At 37.4% G+C, this 24546-nt stretch overlaps 2 protein-coding genes across 2 annotated transcripts in view; one reads left to right on the forward strand and one right to left on the reverse strand.

Annotated features, from left to right (window-relative positions):
* mppe1 (metallophosphoesterase 1) overlaps window positions 1–16362 on the forward strand; it is a 69547-nt gene extending 53185 nt beyond the window's left edge. Inside the window, exons 3-6 of the mRNA XM_016535655.1 lie at window positions 11784–11852; window positions 12020–12142; window positions 12712–12852; window positions 15876–16362. Coding sequence (XP_016391141.1) covers window positions 11784–11852; window positions 12020–12142; window positions 12712–12852; window positions 15876–16058 — 516 coding nt within the window. The 3' untranslated portion in view covers window positions 16059–16362. The remainder of the gene's footprint in view (window positions 1–11783; window positions 11853–12019; window positions 12143–12711; window positions 12853–15875) is intronic.
* Window positions 16363–16682: 320 nt separating this feature from the next.
* gnal (guanine nucleotide binding protein (G protein), alpha activating activity polypeptide, olfactory type) overlaps window positions 16683–24546 on the reverse strand; it is a 121147-nt gene continuing 113283 nt past the window's right edge. The window contains exons 11-12 of the mRNA XM_016535656.1: window positions 23414–23481; window positions 16683–19423 (exon numbers count right to left, since the gene is read on the reverse strand). Of these exons, the coding sequence (XP_016391142.1) occupies window positions 19277–19423; window positions 23414–23481 (215 nt within the window). The 3' untranslated portion in view covers window positions 16683–19276. The remainder of the gene's footprint in view (window positions 19424–23413; window positions 23482–24546) is intronic.

Consider the following 24546-nt stretch of genomic DNA (forward strand, 5'->3'; position numbering starts at 1 on the left):
TATATATATATATATATTATACACACACACACACACACACACCAAAAGAAAAACAAGTAGATAGAATAGAAAAAATAGAAAGGTAGTGTTATTTTTTTTTATAAAAAAAGATAAATAGATAAAGTAGAATTAAAATAGAATAGAAAGTGCTAGAGTTGGAGGGTCAAATAAAGGTGGAACAGATGTGTTTTTAGTCGTTTCTTGAAGATGAAATGGCACAATAATGCATCGTTCACTTGCAGAACACAGTGGTGGTTTTGTAGGCAAACATTAATGCCTTGAATTTTATGCAAGCAGCTACTGGTAGCCAGTGCAGATTGATGAACAGAGGTGTGACGTCCGTTCTTTTCAGCTCATTAAAGATTAATCTTGCAGCAGCATTTTGGATTAATTGTAGAGGTTTGATAGAAGTGGCTGGAAGAGCTGCCAAGAGAGCATTGCAATAGTCCAGCCTGGATAGAACAAGAGCTTGAACAAGGAGTTGTGTTGCATGTTCTGAAAGAAAGGGCCTGATCTTCCTAATGTTGTATAAAGCAAATCTGCAGGAACGGACAGTTTTAGCAATGTGGTCTGAGAAATTCAGCTCATCATCAATCACAACTCCAAGGTTTATGTCTGATTTTGAAGGAGTTATGGTTGGTGTGCCTAACTGGATGGTGAAATTGTGATGAAACGATGGGTTTGCTGGAACCACAAGCAGTTCTGTCTTGGCAAGGTTGAGTCTCCAAGGTTTCTGGCTGTTTTTGAAGGAGTTATGGTTGATGTGCCTAACTGGATGGTGAAATTTTGATAAAGTGATGTGTTTGTTGAAACCACAAGCAGTTCTGTCTTGGCCAGGTTGAGTTGAAGGTGATGGTTCGTCATCCAACAAGAAATGTCTGTTAGACATACTGAGATGCGAGTAGCTATCGTCGGATCATCAGGATGGAATGAGAGGTAGAGTTGAGTGTCATCAGCATAGCAGTGATATGAAAAGCCATGTTTCTGAATGACAGAACCTAGTGATGTCATGTAGACAGAGAAGAGAAGTGGTCCAAGAACTCAGCCCTGAGGCACCCCAGTAGCTAGATGTCTGCTTGGACACCTCACCTCTCTAAGATACCTTGAAGGACCTATCTGAGAGGTTTTCAAGTGTTTTTGCAATGAAAGGTAAGAAGGGAAACCGGTCTGTAGTTGTCTAAAAGAGTTGGGTTAAGAGTGGGTTTCTTAAGAAGTGGGGTTATACGAGCCTGTTTAAATGTTGAGGGAATAACACCAGTGTGAAGGGATGTGTTAACGACGTGAGTGAGTGGCAGGTACAACAGCAGGAGAAAAGTGTTCTAGGTTATTATATGTAGAGTTTTGTAATTTTATTAATGAAGAATGTGGCAAAGTCGTCAGCTGTTAGAGTTGATGAAGGAGGGGGAGGAGGAGGACAAACCTTACCTTAACCTTAATCCTCTCCGCGCCAGGAGGCACATAAGGCCTGGACATTTTCTTTCCACTGCTTCCTGTCTTTGGCTGCTTGTCTGGCTCTCTCCCACGAAGGCCACCCCTCTCCATCGCTTTCCTTTTCAGCAGTTCTACGCCATGTTGTTTTTGGCCGTCCTTTTTTTCTCCTTCTTTGTGGCATCCAACCTAAGGCAATAGCACAGTCACTAGTTGGATGTTTCCTCAGCACGTGTCCAATCCAGGTCCATCTTCTCCTCCTCACTTCATCTCGGACTCTCTCTGTCAATTCCAGAACCCTCTCGTTGGTGACATGTTGTTGCCAGCGAATCCTGAGTATTCTTCTGAGGCACTTATTCTGGAGGGTATCCAGTTTTTTCTCCTCCCCTTTAGTCAGCTTCCAAGTTTCTACAGTAGTGTAGGTAGTACCAAGGTCTTGAACAATGTCACCTTGGTCTTCCTGACGATGTCTCTGGCATAAAATACTTTGGCCAGCTTGTGAAAAGCTGCACTGACCAGAGTTATTCTCCTCTGTATGTCAACTGTGCCACCTCCATCATGGATTACGTCCGCACCAAGGTATGTGAAGCGCTCCACCTCCTCCACACCATTCTGACCTACTCGCAGTGCATCTTTCTCCTTGCTGTTCAACTTCATCACCTTGCACTTCTGGGTGTTTAGTTTGAGTCCTACCCTTCCTGCATTTTCTTCCAATCTTGTGGTCTTCGTCTGCAGCTGGTCGAATGTCGATGATAATAGGACTATGTCATCGGCAAAGTCTAGGTCCTCAAGTAATGTGGTGAAGTTCCATCTTATGCCTGTCTTCTTGTTCTCCACTGTCTGCCTCATGACCCACTCTATGATCATAATGAACAGGAATCCTGACATGCAGCAGCCTTGCTTGACTCCGGTAATCACTGGAAACCATTCTGTTTTTTCCCCTTCGTCTATCACTGCACACTGAAAGTCTTCATATAGTGCTTTGACTATAGGGATTAGTTTGCTTGGTATTCCATATTTCTTCATAATCACCTACAGGCTTCTTCTATCAATGGAATCAAACGCTTTTTCAAAGTCCACAAAGTGAACGTACAATATGGCGTTCCACTCGTTGGCTTGTTCCAGGATGTTTCTCAGGATGAAGATCTGATCAACAGTGCTCTTTCCTGCCCGAAATCCAGCTTGCTCTTTCCGGAGGCATCCATCAACTCCATCCTGAATTCTTCTGATCAAAATCTTCCCAAGCACTTTGCTGGCTATCGGTAAGAGGGTCACCCCTCTCCAATTTCCGCAGTCTTGTAGGTTTCCTTTCTTTGGGATCTTGAAGATCAGTCCCTGTTTCCATTGGTCCGGTACAATTTCTTCCTGCCAGATACGGTCTAGAATTTGTTTCAGTTCTTTACAAGAGCCATCCAGGTCTGCCTTAATCATCTCTGTTGTAACTTGGTCTATCCCTGGGGCCTTGCCAGTTCACATAGACTGGATTGCCCTCTTAATTTCCTGTTTTGTAGGTGCTTCTACTAGAATGTGAAGAGTTTCTTCCCTCTCATTCTCTTCATCTTGTGGTGGTTCTAGAGGCCTTTCCCTATTTAGCACTTCCTGGAAGTGCTCTTTCCACCTGCTTAATCGTTCTTCTTTCCTCTTCAGCAGTTTCCCATCTTTACTCTTAACTGCAACCGTCTTCTTGTGACACTGACCTGTCAGTTGTTTCACTATTTCATACAGCTCTTTTTGCCTGCCGTTTTCTGCTGCGCTTTGTGCCCTCTGTGCCTTCTCCGTCATCCATCTTCTTTTGTCCTCCCTGACGTTCTTTTTGACTTCTTTGTCTCTCTGCTTGTATGTTTCTTTGAGCCTGTCCTTGATTCTTTCAGATTTTGTGCTGTGGATTTTTCCTTTTATCTCCTTTTTCTCATCAATGAGCTGCCATGTTGCCTTACTCATCCATGGTTTACACTTCCATTTTCTGTAACCAAGGACTTCCTCTGCAGCACCGACATAAGCCTTCCTCTGCTGTTCCCACATTGCATTTATGTCCTCACTGTCACCACTCTCATCCTTTATTTTGGTCAGCTTACTTCTGACTGCATCAGTGTATTTCTTCCTGGTTTCCTCATCCTTCAGTCGCTCAACATCCAGTCTTGGTTTGGCATTCTTCTAGTTCCTGTTTGTGCTGAGTCGCAGCCTGATTCTTGTTTTCACCAAATAATGGTCACTGTTCACATCAGCACCTCTCTGCACTCTGGTGTCCAAGACGGAGGACCTCCACTGCCGCTGATCATAAGGTGGTCGATCTGGTTCTTCACCGTTCCATCTGCTGATACCCATGTTGCTTTGTGAATGTTCTTGTGCAAAAATAATGTGCCAGTTATGATGAGACCATTGATCTCGCAGAATTCACACACCCTCTCACCGTTGTCATTTCTAACTCCAAGCCCTTGAGTGCCCATTATCCTTTCATATCCTTTGTTATCTTTGCCAACCTTGGCATTCAAGTCCCCCATCATGATGATTATGTCTTGCCTGTTGCAATGGTCTACAGTCTGCTGCAGCATCTCGTAGAACTGTTCTTTCTCCTCATCAGCTCGCTCATTGTGTGGGGCATACGCCTGGATTACAGTCAGTCTCCTGAATCGAGAATAAAATCTTGCTGTGATTATCCTACTGCTGACAGGTGTCCACTCCATCAGTGCCTTCCCTGCTTGTTTACTGACTAGTATGGCAACTCCACCTTTATGCAGCTCCTCATCTCCTGCATACAGCACTGTTTGTCCTGTTGCCAGCTTCTGTCTGCCTGCTCCTGTCCATCTGCACTCGCTGATCCCAAGCAGGTCCAGCTTGTACTGATCCATCTCTCTGGCGATCTGTGCGGCTGCCCCCGCTCTGTACATACTCCTGACATTCCAGTGCCTGATGGAGAGTTCTTGTTTGGGTGTTACTATAGATGTCATCGGACGTTGAGCTTCCCGAAGGCTTTGACCCCACGATGTCTTGCTGCCATCACTGGCCATCTTAGCTTCACCCTGGTTACTTCTATCTGTAATGTCCATGGTATCTGTAACAATCATTTTTGACGGGAGATGGTTGTTAGCCTGCTGCCCAACCCCCTTACTAGGAGGACCAGTGGGTTTTTGTCAGGGTTCCTTCCCTTAGACCATGTTGGTTCACGACACCTTATTCCATATTATTCAGTGTACCCCCCACACGAGGGATCCCCTATCCACCACCCAAGGGACGCGCCTCTACGCCGTATGGTCTCAGCGCGAGGGGAGGAGGACAAAGGAGGGAGGAAAATGTTTTAAAGAGCATGCGAGAGTTAGGCGAATTGCTAATTTTGTTGTGATAGTATGTCCTTTTAGCAGTGGAGGCATTAGCAGAGAATGAAGAGAGGAGTGATCGATAGATATTAAAGGGTTAGTTCACCCAAAAATGAAAATTAGCCTGTGTTTTACTCAAAGCATCCTAGGTGTATGTTACTTTCTTCTTTCAGACGAATCCAATCGGAGTTATATTAAAAATCGTCCTGGCCCCTCCAAGCCTTTCAATGGGGGTAAGCGGGTGTTGGTTGTCAACAGTTCAGAAGACGTGAAATAAAGTGCGTGCATCTATAATAAAACGTCCCTCACATGGCTCCGGGGTGTGAATAAAGGCCTTCTGTAGTGAATCCATGCATTTTTGTAAGATAAATATCCATATTGCAAACATAATAAACACTTTTCTTGTCACTTACGCTGACTGTCATACGCTGAAGCCATTCTGGCGGATGACGTAGGACGTCGACGTTGCGTGATAAGTGACGAACGCGGAGACAAAACAAAATGCCGGTCACGAATTGGAAGCAGAAAACAAGGATTTGTAAAGAAAAATTTCGGAGGATTTCGATATAAGCCAAGAGGAGACTAGTTTTCCTTTGAATCTTTGTTTCCTTTGCTCCTGCATTTCTCAGAGGCGCGTGCACGACGCATATGTCCTACGTCATCCGCCTGAATGTCTTCCGCATACCACAGTCAGCGGAAGTGAGAAAAAAGTGTTTATTACATTTGAAATATGGATATTTATCTTTCAAAAATGCATCGATTCGCTACAGAAGGCCTTTATTCACCCCCCGGAGCTGTGTGAGGGATGTTTTATTACGGATGTGCACACTTTATTTCACGTCTTCTGAACTGTTGACAACCGGAAGTGAGAAAAAGTGTTTATTACATTTGAAATATGGATATTTATCTTTCAATCAAAAATGCATTCGCTACAGAAGGCCTTTATTCACCCCCCGGAGCTGTGTGAGGGATGTTTTATTACGGATGTGCACACTTTATTTCACGTCTTCTGAACTGTTGACAACCAACACCTGCTTACCCCTATTGAAAGGCTTGGAGGGGCCAGGACAATTTTTAATACATCTACAATTGGATTCGTCTGAAAGAAGAAAGTTACATACACCTAGGATGTTTTTAGGGTGAGTAAAACACAGGCTAATTTTCATTTTTGGGTGAACTAACCCTTTAAGGTCAGTAGGATTTTGTGATTTGCGCCATACTCTTTCTGCAGCTCTGAGCTTAGAACGATGCTCACGGAGAACGCCAGATAGCCAAGGGGCAGAAGAGGTGGTACGAGCTGGCCTGTAAGACAAGGGGCAGACACTGTCTAAACAAGACGTAAGAGTGGAGCAGAAAGTATCAGTAGCACTGTTAACATCAAGAGATGATAACTGTTCAGGGCGAGGAAGCGAAGATGAAACCATAGTAGATAGCCGCGAGGCTGAGAGTGAGCGTAGGTTACGTTGAAAGTGACATGTGGAGGGGTATGTCAGGAACCATGTTGAGGTTAAGAGTGAGGAGGAAGTGATCCGAGGTGTGCAGTGGAGTAACCAGTACATGGTCAGTGGAGCAGTGTCGTGTGTAAATAAGGTCCAGTTGGTTGCCTGATTTGTGAGTAGCCATAGTTAACACTCGCTTGAGTGACATGACTTGCCTTAAAGGGACTTTGGTAATACAGACCCTCTCATCTCCCAATAGTAAAACAATCTCTGTAAAAACATCTCAACTTTTCAGAATGCCGCTTTACAGGGATGTAGCTGTAGAGGGATACCAATTTTTAAATATATTTACTATAAAATTAGTAGCAGAGCTACTGTAAGCGATTTTCAGTGCTGGAATCCATTTATCCTTTGCTGAAACTTCCGCGTTGTCATGGAGAGTGCAGGTCACGGCTGCTTAGCAACGGCAGCGCTCCCGAGCGCTTTGGAAAGTAGGAGAAAGCGCCACAGCTTGCGTTTTCCACGCGTTTTTAGGTGTGACGTGAACGGCCCCTTAGGCAATATTTTTTCTCTTGAATTATCTAGATGCAAATTTTTCTAACACTAGTAGTTTGTCAGTACATAACCAGGCAATGTACTTTTTGAATCATAATTCTTGAACAGTGGTTCTTAATCCTGGCCCTTGGGACCCCCCTTATTTAACACACCTGACTGAGATAATCAGGTCATTAGAAGAGAGCTCCATAAACTGAACTGAATGTGTCAGATAAGGTAGACATACAAAATGTGCAGAGTGGGGGGTCCGCTGGACCAGGATAAACTGAAACATAATGTAATGTTGTTTTTTAAATTAGTTTCCATCAGTTTGAATGATAATACATGTTTAGAACCAGTTAAATTGTAGTTTTATATAATAAATTTTCAAAGAAATCTAAAAAAAATTTTTTTATTGATCATAATATAACATTTCTATTAAGACACACTTATGTAGTGTTGCGGTACGAATAATAGAACAAATGCTTATGTGATGTACTGCATGAATATAAGTAATACAGCACAATTTTATACAACCTAATGCAGCTTGGAATAACCCACAGGCCAATAATTTTTTATTTATTTACTTATTTCTAAAATGTTGTCTTCAGTAACATCACAGTTATTACTGAATATTACTGAAGTTCTGTGAAGTATTTTTTATTTTTTTTGCATTGTATTATTACTAGGCTATATGATAATTTGTACAAGTATTTTACGTAATTAAAATAATTTTGTAGGCTAAAATAACATGCAAGAATAGTGCACCAATCAACATCTGCTTGTTTTTGTAAACCTGAAGCAGTTTTACGTGTTATCAATGCAGTGTATCAGTGATGGACCCTTTTCACAGATTGTGATGTTGCATTTTACAATCAGCATTGTAAATCCTGCATTATTTATTTAAATTACTATGCTCTGTATTGTATTACCATTGACTTACTATAAATAAAAATAAAAATAAAAAACAATGCTGCTGTGAGGGTGTTTCTAATACAAGCAGCTGGGGGAGTGATGGTAAATTTGACATAGTTCTCTCTTCTGACTGCGGTTATCAATTTCTGTCAATTCAATAGTGAAAACACTATTGTAAAGTTTTTCTTTTGCTATTTGAGCAAAAAAAAAAATCTATTTAATGTGGTGGTCCTGTTCACCGCTATAAAAGTTTACCCAACTATGATGACTTCCGCTTCTGAGAAACCCTGAAATGTGAAAAGGTTCCATTACTTGGCTGCAGTTTCAGTTCAACAAAACATAGTTTTAAAAAAAGTTTTAGAGTTTAAAAAGTTAGAAGGCCACGTGAACATTATTTATTTTTCTGTTTTTCTTATTATTTCATCTTTACTGTGTAATTCTATGTATGTCTGCACTATCATGTATGTTTGCACTATGTGTGTACTTCTGCACTGGAAGCTCCTGTCGCCAAGTCAAATTCCTTGTGTGTAAACATGACATTACTTGACTTGACTTAGTATATTATGTGAATAAGGTTAATTAATTTGAAAATTCCACCACTCTGCAAAAACACATCTGTGGTGTCCAACCTTTTATTCTTCACATGTATTTAACATAATTAACAACAGCAATACAAACATTCTAAAGGTTGAAGTGGACTCCAACTTGTTAACTTAAATTATGTTGTTGTCTTTTTCTGAGGTACGTGACTATTCACAAGCTGATTTATTGATGGTATAAATCAGGGGTCGGCAAGCAAGTTTGGCATCGGGCCAAAAAATTTTTTGCTACTAGATGGCAGGCCAGAACATAGTCAAAGGATCATTTAAGAAATTAATTGATGAAAATGCAACTAGAATTGCCTGTGACAGACTGTTACAGTGTCTTTTGTAAGTGGTAGTGAGCTGTTAAATCCTGTAGGAGGACAGTCATTAACAAAAAGCCACATTTGTGTGGTGGTGTCTGGCAGAGTATGTGAGCCGAGTGGAGCGTCAACAATTTCCCCTTCGCGTATTGAGCATTTAATAATCACTCTGCTCCGGGTTCACCATTTCCCGCTCCCGCTCCACTCCTCGCAGAAACACCACTCTGCGGCTAAAGTATTTCAGTATGTTTGAAATATCACAGTTCAAAATAACAGCAGAGTTTCAAAGTGGCTTATTAGAACACTAGTGTTCAAACTTTTGTCCTACCATATGACAAGCTAATAACATGGTTGTCAGCATTAAAAGGTATAATTGCTGCTTTTTGCGGTGCAAATTTTGTTTGTGATGAAAATAACTTTTTGTCAGTTTTACCTACGGATCGATGCATTTCTTACAGATTTCTGCTCATTCGAAATCGGATACAGATATATTTGTTTGAATGCATTATTGAGAGAGCGATTGCATGTGAATAAGTACTTGTACTTAGTACTTGTTTAAATCATGCTTTCAGCTGAAAATGTTCAATATCTAGAAGGAACAAACAAATTCCTTGAGAACTACAACTTCCCACTCATGTCCATTGCTGTCATCATAGCTTCACATTCTTTCTGATTTGAGTGATCCTTCTCTATCAAGCTAGCTAAATATGTTTAACATGTGAATTCTTGCTAAATATGCAAGAATTTACATATTTTCACATTTTCGGGCCGTTGGCATGAATTGTACTCGTGATGGAGCGGTGGTGGAACGCTCTTGGAGTGAGTGAAAACCACGATGCTCCGACTTTTAAAAAATCCGCTCCTTGCTCCAGTCAAAATCACACCGCTCTACTCCATGCTCCGCTCACATACTCTGATTATGAGTAACTGTTGCTGTCATGACAGATCTATTTCAGACCCAGCCACTATCAAAATAATCTGGCTGCGGGCGCGGGCCAGATATTATTGCTGGCGGTCCAGTTTTGGCCCTCGGGCCGCCTGTTGCCGACCACTGGTAAAAATGATTGGAAATAATATTTCATGTCTTCAAGTCCATTCACAATTTGTAGACACAATGTTTTTATTGCTGTTTTAAAAGTTAAATACATGTGAATAATGAAAGTCTAGACGTCATAGATGTTTTTGTGGAGTAGGTAGTGGTAATTGACCTTATTCATGCAATAAACTACTATATTCTAAAAATATTACAACGATTAATCTTCTATTGCTGCGACTTTACTCAAAATACTACAACTTTATTCTCAAAATATTACAACTTTAATCTTGTATTGCTACAACTTATTCTCATAATTTTGACTTTATTCTTAAAATATGACTTTAATTGGTAACACTTCATAATAACTTTCATTAACAAATCATCAACAAACATTATATAATGCTTAATGGATCATTAGTTAAAGGGGTCATATGATGTTGCTAAAAAGAACATTATTTTGTGAAATGATTAAAAGCTTGTGTTAATGCGCAACACATTAGCTGCTATTGAGGTGTGAGGTGTTTGGTGGTATGGGTAGGTTTAAGGGTAGGTTAAATGGTCAACAGTGTACAGGGGTCAATTTGATTATTATAAGGGAACACGGTTCAATCTGTTTATATTATATTGTTTTGATAAATGAACAAGTATTTTCTTTAAAAAAAATATTTTCCCCTGTTTATTTATAATTCAAGGAATAGCTATCCTGTTTAATGATATACTGAAGAGTAGTATACTAATGTGAGTATTGAGGCAATAAAAAACTTTTTTGCACCAAAATTACAATTATGTTATGTCTTTAGCAAGCATTTAGCTAAACATAACCAGCCACCCTTTACACAAACCTTGTTACATAAGTCCAAGGCCCATAAAGATACTAAATGATTAGTAATCATTTATAAACATTTACAAATAATGAATAGTTTCAACTTTAGATTGGCTACTGCAAAAATATGAACAAATGATTAATAAATGATTAGTAAAGATGTGTGAAAAGGGTAAATTTGGGTCTTTCGGGACACTTTTTGCCATTGAGATGACTGTTCATAAAGGTATTAATGATTAGTAAACATTTATAAACATTTGCAAATGATGAATAGTTTCCACTTTAGATTGTGTACTGCAAAAACATGAATACATAATTAATAGATTATTTAAGATGTGTAAATAGAGGTCTACACAACAAAGACCAACAAATTTGTAAGCATTTCAATTTACATTAAATAATCATGTTAATCATTAGGTAATGTTTAGTAAGTTCATTAGTAAACATTAACAAGAACATTATCTCATGTGACCCTGGACCAAGGGACATATTACTGTGAGCAGGGACACCGGCAAGACACATAAGTATCGCTTCTGATTCATTCTCTTTCCTACTACTTGTTTCCCTTCTGTTTTTATAACCAATTCTTACTATGTGTTTCCAGATCCCTACTATCACTACCACTCCCCCCTCTTTTGTCCTTCTCCTCCCCCTCCTTCATCAACTCTAACAGCTGACGACTTTGCCACATTCTTCAGTAATAAAATTACAAATCTGAGTGCACAATTTGCCACACCACAAACTCTCAAACACATCTTACCAGCAAATATACACTAATTTTCATCCTTCTCTCCACTCTCTGAGGCAGAAGTGTCTAAACTTACCCTTTCCAATCATCCTACTACTTGTCCGCTTGATCCTATTCCATCTCATCTCCTTCAAGCCATTTCTCCTGCCGTTGTACCTGCACTCACTCACATCATTAACACATCCCTTCACACTGGTGTTTTTCCCTCAGCATTTAAACAGGCTTGTATAACCCCACTTCTTAAGAAACCCACTCTTAACCCAACTCTTTTAGAGAACTAAAGACCGGTTTCCCTTCTACCTTTCAATATCCTAATGATTTTTGGCATAAAAGAAAAATCTATAATTTTGACCCATACAATGTATTTTTGGCTATTGCTACATATATACCCCAGCGACTTAATACTGGTTTTGTGGTCCAGGGTCACATTTCAATTGTATCACCTAATTACACACATGAGCCATTGATTGCTGCTTACGGCTATATTTACAATAATAATAATAATAATAATAATTATTATTATTATTAGCACTGATTTTTTTTTTTTAATCTTGGTCTTTTTTTTTTTTTACATTTTAATGGTGTGATGCTGATTCTGTTGTGGTTGATCTTGTGTACATTTAACTCTTTTTACTCTGTTAGGGTGCACAGCATTATGGCCAGTGCAAGAACACAGAGAGTTTTGCCCCAACAGCACCTGTTCTGCTACAGGTGAGATTGTGTATGTTTTTCTGTATCTATCATGATAACTAAATGCATTTTGTCATACACATGTAGTTTAAGTAAAGGCAGGATTTTATGGTATTTCTTATAAATGCATTGCTTTAGAAATTGCAGTAATATATTCTTCACTGTAATAATGGTATTATTGATCCCAGCATTACCCTCTGTATAGAGTGAGTGATGCTATGTGTACAGGTGTAGATGCAACCCCACTGGATGATCGGTACCAGCTATTTCAGGAGCGTTATGATGTTTTATCTAAGAATGCCTCCAAAAAGGTAAAACAAGATGCTTAATAAACACAAGCAATGTTACTTTTAAAAATAATGTGCTACATTATGATGTTACACCTGAATACACTACACAATGAATCAATTTACTGTACTCGGTCACAATGAGAAGATTTGCGAGTGTTTAGAACTTAGTCAGTGAGCCGGATATGGTGACATGTTGATGTTGGATTAGCTACTGGATGGATTAGCTACTCTTAATCAATGGGCACTGTACACTCAGCCTCAGATGGCATGTCCATTGACCATCTGATGCATATTTCCTACACAAAAATCTTTTCAAAATCAAATGCTTTATCTGATTGTTTGACATACAATTTATGGGAGTCAGGGTGCACAGGTTTATATCAGTCCATGTGGAAACCAATGAACTGATCATTGCATTTGACAAAGTTTGTGAGGTTCATTGCATCAACTCTTTAAAAAAAGATTAAGATTTCTGTTGATTTGAGGGACTTAGTATTGAGTACACTCTACATCAACAAGCTCTTGACCAGAGTAGGCCAAGATCATTACATATATGAACATTAAAAGCCGACAATCTTCTCCAATAACAGCTCTTGTGGTGGTTCAAGCCCCGCCTAATCCTGAGTGGCCACACTCACCATGGCTGTGAGGTACTGCATGAAAACCTCTATCCTGAGATCAGTGTCCCGTCCTTCAGCTGGAGAAACCGCAACAACCCCAGCTTCATCCTGGTAATTAAAGCCTGAGTTTTGTTTACCCCCGTGTTGTTTCAGAGCTGTATGTCTTACTTTCTTCCATGGAACGCAAGCGGAGGAGTTTTGTAAAATGATTGCATTGCACTTTTTTCATATAATGACCAGAGGCTTTCGAGCTCCAAGAAAGACAAAAAACAATTAAAGTATCAAAGAAGAAGTCCATATGACTTGTATGGTAGCAGCCAATAAACATCAATAATTAATCGGTCATTCAATTAATCCAGACATGACCATATCAAGACCCAAAGTATTGATGCAAATCCGAAATTAGTTTCTTTTTGAGTCCTCGGTAACTCTCTGCAAACTTCGACAGTTAGTTGAAATGGCTCATTCGATTCTTTTTGAGTTGGACATGCTACTTTGGCTGTGCGTCTTACGTCATCAACCCAGAACTAAAGTTCGATTCAGTTCGATTTTGTGAACCGGCTCGAACGGTTACGTCCTGAGAACCGGCTCAAAAGAACGATTCGTTCAAAAATCGAACATCACTAACCCAAAGTAGTGTAAAGTTCCACCCTGCTAAATGCATTAAACAAACAGACATTTGTATTATTCACAAGATACACCTAGGGAGTATTCCAGAAAGCATTAAACCCTATGAAACATTAAATCAACCATTACTTCCATTTACATGGTTTGGAATTAGTTCAGTTAACTCAGTTCTGTTTATGCATGTCCATAGTGAAAAACATTCTCAACAGAGTCATCAATGAAATAGATGTGCAAAGTGTGAATTTACTTAAGTGATGCAGAACTTGACTGTGAACAAGAAGGTTTAATGATTATGTTTGCACACATTTGTAATAAGATGAGCCATAGAAAACTTTGTTGCCAAAAAAAAGGAAAGAAAGAAAAGAAAATACCCTTTGAGGAAATGTTGGGTTTTGTTGTCCTGTCCACTGGATGCTATTTGCAAGGGAATGCTAAATATTGTAGCAAATCCAGAAATGTAATAAATTTGAATGATTTGAAATGATTTTTCAAATGATTATTTGTTCTTTCTTGTGGGTAAAGCTTTTTTTCCCTCAGATATATTGATCTCTTTTTTAATGTTGCACAAAACATTTAAAATATGTAAAAGGAGTTTCTGCAGTGACAGTTTGACATTATACTCCCCAATCTCAAGCATTATTGTTGGGTAGCAAATACACCAAATGTATTAAATTACTTCAGACTTGAAAGGATAATATTTACATTTACATTTAGTCATTTAGCAGAAACTTTTATCCAAAGCGACTTACAAATGAGGACAATAGAAGCAATAAAAAAACCAACAAAAGAACAATAATATGGGACAAGTGTGTGACAAGACTCGGTTCTAACACAGCACACAAAGCAAGTTTTTTTTTATTTATTTATTTTTTATAAGAAATAAGTTTTTAGCCTGGACAGAACAAGAGCTTGAACAAGTTGTCATCTAGCATGTTCTAAAAGAAAGGGTCTGATCTTCCTAATGTTGTATAAAGCAAAGCTGCAGGACTGGGCAGTTTTAGCAGTGTGGTTGTGAAATTGAATTAATCATCAATCACAACTCCAAGGTTCCTGGCTGTCCTTGAAGGAGTTATGGTTGATGCGCCTAGCTGGATGGTGAAATTGTGATGAAGTGATGGGTTTACTGAAACCACAAGCAGTTCTGTCTTGGCAAGGTTGAGTTGAAGGTGATGGTCACAGCATAGCAAAGCCATGTTTCTGAATGACAGTACCTAGTGATGCCATGTAGACAGAAAAGAGAATTGGTCCAAGGACTGAGCCACGAGGCACCCCAGTAGCTAGATCTTGTGACTTGGATACCTCACCCCTCCAAGATACCTTGAAGGACATATCTGAGAGGTAAGACTTGAACCACTGGAAGTGCAGTTCCTTAGATGCCCTTTGCCTATAGAGTTGACAGGAGGATCTGGCAGTTAACCTTTGCCTATAGAGTTGACAGGAGGATCTGGCAGTTAACCATGTCAAGTAGTAGGCTGATTGGAAAGGATGAGTTTGGAGACTTCTGCCTCAGAGAGTGGAGAGAAGGACGTGAGTGTATGTTTGCTGTTGTGCACTGATGGTTGTAATTTTATTAATGAATAATGTGGCAAAGTCGTCAGCTGTTGAGTTGATGAAGGAGAGGAAGACAAAGGAGGGAGGAAAATGTTTTAAAGAGCATGAGAGAGTTAGATGAATTGTTAATTTTGTTGTGGTATAGAGTAAATCCAAGGCTAATTGTTGTTCTTCATTACCCCTTTCTGCCTTTATCAAAAATGCTTTTATCATTTTCACAATATACCCAATGTCCAATTGTGGCAAATGCTTTTAAGATTCAGTTTTAGTTTAGAGAATGTTTTGATTATTCTGTATGTAGTTCTATATGCAACAATCATTTTCACAATATACCCAATGTCCAATTGTGGCAAATGCTTTTAAGATTCAGTTTTAGTTTAGAGAATGTTTTGATTATTCTGTATGTAGTTCTATATGCAACAATCATTTTCACAATATACCCAATGTCCAATTGTGGCAAATGCTTTTAAGATTCAGTTTTAGTTTAGAGAATGTTTTGATTATTCTATATGTAGTTCTATATGCAACAATAATTTTTTTTTTCATTTCAGCTCAATTAGATCCAGATTTCACAGAATGGTGCAGATTAGGTTTTCTCGGGTTTAGAAATGTATTTACAGGACATTTCATACAATGGCTACACTTTCCACAAAATTATTAAGTTAACTTCATTGACATGAAGAGTTGAATAAGTGAAATATAATGTTAACTAATCCTTCATTCAGCTGCTTTATTAAATTAAAACAGTTTAAGTTTCATGAAATGAACAGTCATTGTGTTTAACTAACGTATGAAAGATTATAAGACCATATTCACACCAAACCTTAGAGGAGGTTGTAAAATAAGATGTCAACTCTATAAGCTGAAAGGGAAAAAAAAACTTTAGTCAAAAGTATAAGGAACTTTTAAAATTTATTTAATATTAATGTTGTTGTATATTCTGTCACTTCCTGTAGGGCACATTCTCCAGGTCTGACTTCCGGTTGTCAAAGTGTTTTTTGCCGGAGGAGAGGAGCGTGTTAGCACTTTACTGCAGCAGCTGTCTGATCATTGCACTGATAACACTCAGCCAAATGAAGATGTTCAGAAGATCACTGCATATGCTAAATAGCCTTCTAAGAAAGCACAAGACTTTGTAACATGCACGAAAGGCATGTGAGAGTTATGTTTGTATAACAATGTAACCAAATGATAACAATGTATCATTGTTAATGATAACAAAAGTTTAACAGGAAGCCCTGAGTTCAAGTGCACAGAAACAAGAAAATGTTGAAAATCAATGATTTTACTGGTTTGGATGTTCTCAGTGTCTTCGTTTTCTGGTTTAAAATGCTGAATAAATTATTTTGATGTACAACAGATTGGTCCAAACAGGTCATAATTTCAAAACTCTTAACATAGTCAGTGAAACAGAAGTATGTGTGGACAAAACTGTGAATAATTTTAAATGACTTTTGGGAGATAGGCATTTTATGTAAAAGCAAACTCTTTTTTTACTCTTTTGTCTTTCATACTTAACCTGCAAAAGGTTTCTATATTTGCAGCACATTTTTGTTTGAAAATGTAGGTCAAGCAAAACAGCAATTGGTGGGCAAGTGAGCACCAGAACCCTCAGAGTACAGTACATACAGTATGAGCAGTTACACTTTACATGTTGTTTATATTTAATTATTTCATTATATTTGCAGCCCTGGAATTTCAGCTTTTATTTTGCAACCAAATTGTTTGTTACATATGCTTAATAAAGTGAAAAAGATTTCTGTAAAAACTCATTTAAACTCAAACCACCATTACATACCAAACTTTTATTTTTTGAGTTTTGGAAGTGAGATTAACTGTTTGGTTAAGATTTATGTTGGTATTGCAGACTGGAAGAAGAGTTTTGAAAAAGTGGTTCAGTATTCGCAAATGAAAAAAAAAAAAAAAGAAATTTGGAAATAAGAAATTTTAGCAGCAACCCACTTTTCAAGTTGTGATTATAAAACATAACTCTAAGGCAAACTCACATTTTTTTAGAGGTATTTTATTTGCAAAATTACATTTCTTCCCACATTGCCATTCTAAACATAGACCAAGGTCTTCTAATGTGCCTCATTATTAAAATAAATGTTACAAAACGAGAAAGAAACAATAAATTATTTTTCTTCATTGTCACTTGTATTTTTAGTTTCTGAAGTAAGTTTGACCATGAACCATAAAAGCTGCAGAGGATAGTAAGGAGAATAAAGCCTTTCTACCAGTGTTACAGCCACTCACAGCCTAAGTCACATCACACACTGTCCCTGCACTTCACCAGTTGAGAAGTAGAGTAGAGTCAGGGATCCAAAACAGTTAACAGTTTATGTGGCATTGTGCATGGACTTAAGTGTGTATGTATTAAATTTAAGTCAGCCACTCATGTATTAAAGGATTATTTCTCCTGAAAATTTTATTTACTCAAACTCAAGCTGTTAGAATCTGCATGCGGTTTATCTTTTGAACACACAAATGATTTTTCATGAAGTTATTTCTGTACAAACGCTTAAAAAAAACCCATTGCATTGCACTATTCCTTTGACTTATGATAACTGCCCCACTGGTGAGTGAGAGAGACATATGGACACACTTGAGCTGTGAGACACACTATTAGTGCTCACATTCACAATGCCAGCGCAGTCAGTACACGCTCAGGACGGCCAGACTAGTGATTTTATATATATATATATATATATATATATATATCACTAGTCTTACTTCCTCATTCCTTCAATATTATGCATTTGTATATGCATAGCTATGCATACAACCTTGCTAAACATTCATAAATATGTATACATTTAGGCACACATATTATTATGAATAATTGTACATACATATTTATAGAATATGTATTTTCATGTTTTTATAAATGTATATGTACACATAGAATGCACATGTACAGTACAGCTTGGCATATCTGCAAATGTATGCACACACGCATACAATCTCACATATCTACACACTTTCACCAGCACGACCCCGCGTACAGTCTGCATATATGCCACTTCTAAAAATGCACCCTACCTGAAACAACAGAACGTCAAAATTTTGGATATCTTTCCAAAGTTTTTTGAAGCTGAGTCCGTCCGACAAAAACAGAAATTCAAAGAACTGTAAGACATACTGTATTTGCAGTTTCTAAACAAAGTGGTTAATTTTGCATATTGTATACCAAGATTTTTTGCCTAATTTTTCTTAATTTTATAGTAAAAGACATTTTAAATAGCTTTATAAACCAGAAAAAAAAAATCAGTCTACAGAGCGATTTCCCATCAGCAAGCTGTGCTGCATGTAAGATTTGACATCAAGCTGTACACCGCTGTCCAATCACAAATAATTTATCTTCATTTTGAGGTACAGCCATATTCAAAGGCACAAAGAGCTTCTACAAGTCAAAGTTTTGTCTTTCTTGTTGAAGTTATACAAAATAACATTTTGCAGTCCTGTACAAGATCGAGCGACCTTGCACATTCTTTAGAATAACAAAACAAAACCCTTAAAAATATATTGTGTTCTTCTTTATATCAATATTTAGAACTACCTCCCAAATAAGGCCTGCCCATACTAAAGGAGGCATCGGTTGGCGGTGACGGTTCTCCAAAGATGGATTGCCGATGGCGCCCACTGAGGAAAAAAATGCAGAGTATGACAAATCCCACAAGGCCCTGCTCCTGCTCTGTGCTCTGTAGTTGGTTACAAACTCCTATCTAGCCCTGAAGTCCTTTCTGCATGCTTTGCAGAAAAAAAGCAAAAAGGCAATTTAAAAACTAAACTAAAACAGTGAAAAAAAAATAAAAAAAATGGATAAATACAGAGGTGCTACATTGTGAATTTTGCATCCTGGCTTTCATTTAGGAAACAACTGATGCAAAGTGCTTCATTAAACCCTTCATGTACCCCTTCACTCCTATGTCAAGTACTCCAATGTCCCCTTCATTAGATGCAGGGGAAAGGTCAAAGGTCAGACCATCCTTACACAGGTCACAGGTTACCATTATGCCCGCTGGTCTAACCACATCTAATCTTCTAATCTAACCTCATCTAAAGCCAGCCAATGCTGAAATACAACAAAAAAATATATAAAGAAAGAAATGACCTGGGAGTGGTACAAAGTAAAATAGAAATAATTTCATCTTATAAACACACATCATTTCCCCTCTCACTTCAGAAATATATATATATATATATATATATATATATTAAAAAGGAAAGCAAACAAGTGAAAAGCAGAAAAAAACCCCCACAACATTGTCACTCTTCAGTAGTTCTTAAAGACCCCACCATGTGATGTGGGACTGGATAATTGTTGATTGGAGGAGCGACCGATCCAGGCAGCCAATCACAAGAGTTCATATTGGCGGAGGTGCATCCTCTGAATAATGTCACGACAGTCATTGAATACACGACGGATGTTTTCTGTGTCCACGGCACAGGTGAAGTGAGGATAGCAGTAGTGTTTGTCTGTGCCGCTTGCTGTGCTGATTTTCTGTGGGTTCATGCAAACACACAAACACACACACAAACAGTCCAAGCAGTTACAACATTATACCAACAACAAGAATAACAAATTTATAGCTGACGTGCAAAACTGATTAAAAATAGTGAAAAACTTTACAGAAATGGTGACTAGTTAGAGGTCCCAAGATGTAGGTGACTTTTTTTCTTCAGTAGAACATTAAATAAGATTTTTACCTGAAATCATGGTCCTTGGTGATTCATAAAATGCAAGTCAATGGCTATCATCACTTTGAGAGCCAAAAAAGCACACAATTAATACCCAAGGCTCCTGACGATATACTGAGGTCTTACAAAGCGAAACAATTGGTCTGTGCAAGAAACAATTGGTCTGTGCAAGAAACTGAGCATTATTTATACCTGTAATGCAGTGTTAATTTTGTCAGCCATTTTTAATTTAGTCTTAGTCTTTTAAATAAGTCTTAGTCCTGTGTCAAATGTGTCAAACTACTTTTTAGTTATACTTTTTAGTCAACCTTGTCCTGTTTTTGTTTAGTCAAGTTTTAGTCGACTAAATGTCTGAGCATTTTAGTCTAGTTATAGTCAATGAAAACTTTCACAAACTTTTCACTTTCACAACTGTCACATTTTCATCATGCTGTATAATGGTTAAACTATAATTTTGAGCAAAAATATATATTTTATTAATCGCAATGATTGTTGTCATTTGAGAAATTTATTTTTACCTTTCAGGTATTGCACTTTCACCAATAAGCACAAGTCAATAGAATGTGGACTCATAGCCTACACATGGTTTATTTTACCTCATCTAGTGTACTGATAGGCTATTTAATATATAAATTAATATCAAAGACTTAGATATGCACTCTCTCTGTCTATATTATGAAAACTGGTGAAAACAAACAAAATTACAACCAGGGGTGCATGTAAGTTTTTCAGTCTGGTTCTCATCAGAGCACCTGGAGATTTGGTTTGGTGCTCACACTGCACATATAGTGTGACCTATTAAATATAACTATAAAAATAAATTATAGTAATAAGAATATTATTGCACTTTACTCAGTTTTTTTTAAATCAAATAAACAAAATAATAAAGTGTGATAATACTATTGTATATTAAAATAAAAAGTGAGTATTAAATAAAAATACAATTATTTTATAGTACACCTAAAAATACAACGCTTAATTTTACATATTTTTTTTCCCTTTTTACTGTTTGATTTCTTTATATGAATTTTCATCATTTTCAAACCTAAAATCAGCACGCTTTTATTTTGGTGGGTTGCCCTGCTATTGTGCCCAAATTCAACCCCCTGCCAAATTATTCCCCCCTTGTTGAAGTTGCTACCTAATTGCCTAATCTTAAATCCTCCCACCCAATACTAGGGGGTGTAATAATCTGGCGGGGGGGGGGGGCAGAATTTAGCACAACACCGGCAAGTAAGTACATGCGCTGTTGAGTGAAGCGCGTTTGCGGGCTTTGCAGTGAATGAAATGTCAGTTTAGCATTTTGCTGTGAAACCGGCGGCAGCCTAGGTTTATGCTTTCAGTTTGAAATGAAATCGTATACAAGATTACAGTTAGTCGATCTAAATCAGAGATTGTGTATTAACAGCTGTCAGCCATGTCAGTACGCCAGTGAGCTGTCTGAACTTATTTCCACAGTGCATTTTTTATTTTGGTCGTTCATGCACACCCGCGTACCACTTAATGTGCACCCCTGTTATAACAGTGAAATTCCTGATAGTAATTCCAATAATTCCAAATTGCAACAAAGTTTCTCTATTAAAACAACAGCGGTTGAGTAAGTGCATTTATTCAGCAACCACAATCGCAATCAAAATAGTCGAGATCTCATTGTTTTTTCTAATACAGTAGGTTTAACAGGTATACATTTATTTAACATCTTTTGTTGGTTGATTAGCAGATTAATGAGAAAGACAGGTATTTAATTAGGCTGCTGTCCCTTTAAGACCGAATGAATGTAATATACTGACGCATATATCCGGTTTTCACCCACCTGATTACGTTCACTTAAGCCATAACAGACTGCATTTACGTGAGATACTCCACATGATGGAGTATCCACAGCTGTGTGTGTATTTGACAATAAAGGTGCAAGGCGCAAGGAGAACTGATCGCAGAAGTAAGTGCATTTATTCAGCAACCACAATCGCAATCAAAATAGTCGAGATCTCATGACAGAACACAGACTGATTGAATGACACTTTCATTTAAGCAAAACATCTCACATGGAGATTGCTAAACTCCAGCTTACTTGTTTGTCTGTGTTTTCAGATAATCATCGGAGCTTTCATGATAGGGTGGCCAGATTTCTCATGGTTCAATGCGGGACGAGACGGGACGGGGGGTGATATATGACCACGATATGAGAATTTTTTTTTCGTGATATCTAAATTATATATAATTATATATATATATATATATATATATATATATATATACAGTATATACACACAAACACACCACATGCACATAATTATTTATTATATAAAAATAAAGAAGCAAATTACAAACCATAAGACAAATACAATAGATACAAATTAAATATTAAATTAACTTGTTTTTTCTAATACAGTAGGTTTAACAGGTATACATTTATTTAACATCTTTTGTTGGTTGATTAGCAGATTAATGAGAAAGACAGGTATTTAATTAGGCTGCTGTCCCTTTAAGACCGAATGAATGTAATATACTGACGCATATATCCGGTTTTCACCCACCTGATTACGTTCACTTAAGCCATAACAGACTGCATTTACGTGAGATACTCCACATGATGGAGTATCCACAGCTGTGTGTGTATTTGACAATAAAGGTGCAAGGCGCAAGGAGAACTGATCGCAGAACTGGGATCGCGCAGGCGCCCGCACTTCTGTGTGTCATTCAGTGTGATTCCGCTTATCTATCCCACCTTCACTTACTGCAATCGATAAATTGTGATTGGATGGTAATTTTGTTCTACGACAAGCTTAGTTACCTTGGATTAGGCTGTTCTCGCGTGACAGAACACTTCTACTATTGCTCTGATCACCCAGTCGTAAAGAAATTTGGAAATACGGGACAAAACATGATTTTTTCAAAATAACTAAAAATAGAGCTGAAATACGGGACATCTGGTCACCCTATTTCATGATGAAGAGCGAGCACATGGTTGCCAAATTGGGGATTTGAACTCTTGATATCTGGTAACCACACACAAAATCTTGCGTAGTAGAGGGATGTACAGCAGTCTGCAATATTTTGTCTCCTTTTTTTCTCTCTTTCTTGATGAAAATAAAAAGAGATTTTGGTATAGTTTTTATTTTTCAAAATACATTTTAGTCTCGTTTTTTATCGTCAACGTTATTGCATGTTGATATAGTCACAGTTATCGTTTATTGACCTTATTGCCGTCTTGTCATCTTCTCATTTTAATCATGGAAATAAAGCTTGTCAAAGACATTCACTGTAATGCATAGCAACAAACAATGAAGTCTGATTCTTTTCATGTCTGATTCTTTTCCACCAACTGAATTAGTTAGCAAAAACCGGCATCATATTGATTATATTTGCCAGTACACTGGATCAGTCGCAGTCTGATTTAGTGCACTGGTTTATCGACTTCACTAAAAAGAACAGGTTCAAAAGAATTAGTAGTTCTGGAAATTGAACTGGAAATCACTCCAGTTTGCCTGAGGCTATGGTTTACAGGTAATAATGTTGTAAATAATGTTCAGTTTCTTGCACAGACAGATTATTTTATTTTACAATACCTCAACATATTCATCAGGAGCCACAGGTATTAATTTTGTGTTCCTTGATATGCCTATATTCCCTGATTTTTTTTTTTTTTAACTGTTCTACAGAAGAAAAAAGTCACCTTGGATGGCCTGAGGGTGAGTAAACTAAGAGTAAATTTATTTTTGGATGAACTATACCTTTAATATTATAGAAGAAATAAAGAAAATAAAGAGACTATTAAAAAAAGTATTTATACCAAGAATTCATCTCGGATAAAAAACTTTGCCCTGGACACTTTTGGGTCTTCTCCGGGATCAGGGGTCGCTGTGCACATAAAAACAGATATTATATAGACATTATGCCATATAATCAATTTTAAAAATGGAAGTGGGCATTTTAAAGGATGGCTGAGTAGGCCAAGTCTTGAATGAAATGATAAAACAATAATATCCACCTTATTTTACAAAGGGTTTTTACACAATTTGCACAAGTCAATTTCAAGCACTTTCAACCATTTTCAAGGTGCAATTTCAAGGTTTTGGAGCACACTTTTAGACTAAAAGCCCTAAGGGACGATGGTAAGTAAAACATTTGTTTGTTTTTTTCCTCAATGGGTGCAGGCTCTTTCCATAATATGGACTTTTTGATTTTGCAATTCTTTGACACAAATTAAGAAATTACTGTCACTACAAGATTTTTATTGTAAAACAGAAGTAAAAAAACTTCAGCAGTCCAACTATCAAAATCTGCGTGGCAAAGCTGTGCAATGCACTGGACATTGTAGTGAGGCAAAAAAAAAAAAAAAAATTAAGTTAATTTCATTAAATGTAAAATGTATAAATTGGTTAATTTTTGGTTTATGACTTATTTGGTGCGTTTTTATTCGTCATCTAAAGTTCCAAAACAAAGTCACAGAATCATTGCGATTTTCTCTTCTCTAAACACCACACACATTGTTTTTGAATGAATTGATTGAGTGAATGATTCAATGATCAATTAATACAGACAGCCACTTGTGTTGCTCCTCAATGAATCAGCATTTTGAACGAATCTGTTTAATGGATGGCTCAATGACTCATTCAACAAAATAATGACTTTCCACCACCTACCAAAGGTATTAATTCTTTACTTCATTTCATATTTCTATATTCAAAATGTTATGTTTAAAATGGGATTTCACCCTTTTTTGCACCCTTTTTGTGGATCACACACTTATTAAATTAGGTATATACCATTAATCTTAAAAAAATTTTTTTTCATCATTTGTTAGCAAAACTATTAGATTGAAGGCTGATTCTCCCAAAACTGTATTTTCTGCAAGCTTTTTTCAAGGTAATTTTAAATGTCTTTCCAAAAAAAAAAAAAAAAAAAACACGAGACTCCAAAAGG

This window comes from Sinocyclocheilus rhinocerous, unplaced genomic scaffold (assembly GCF_001515625.1).
Source record: "Sinocyclocheilus rhinocerous isolate Xijiao unplaced genomic scaffold, SAMN03320098_v1.1 scaffold1990, whole genome shotgun sequence".
Lineage (NCBI taxonomy): Eukaryota > Metazoa > Chordata > Actinopteri > Cypriniformes > Cyprinidae > Sinocyclocheilus > Sinocyclocheilus rhinocerous.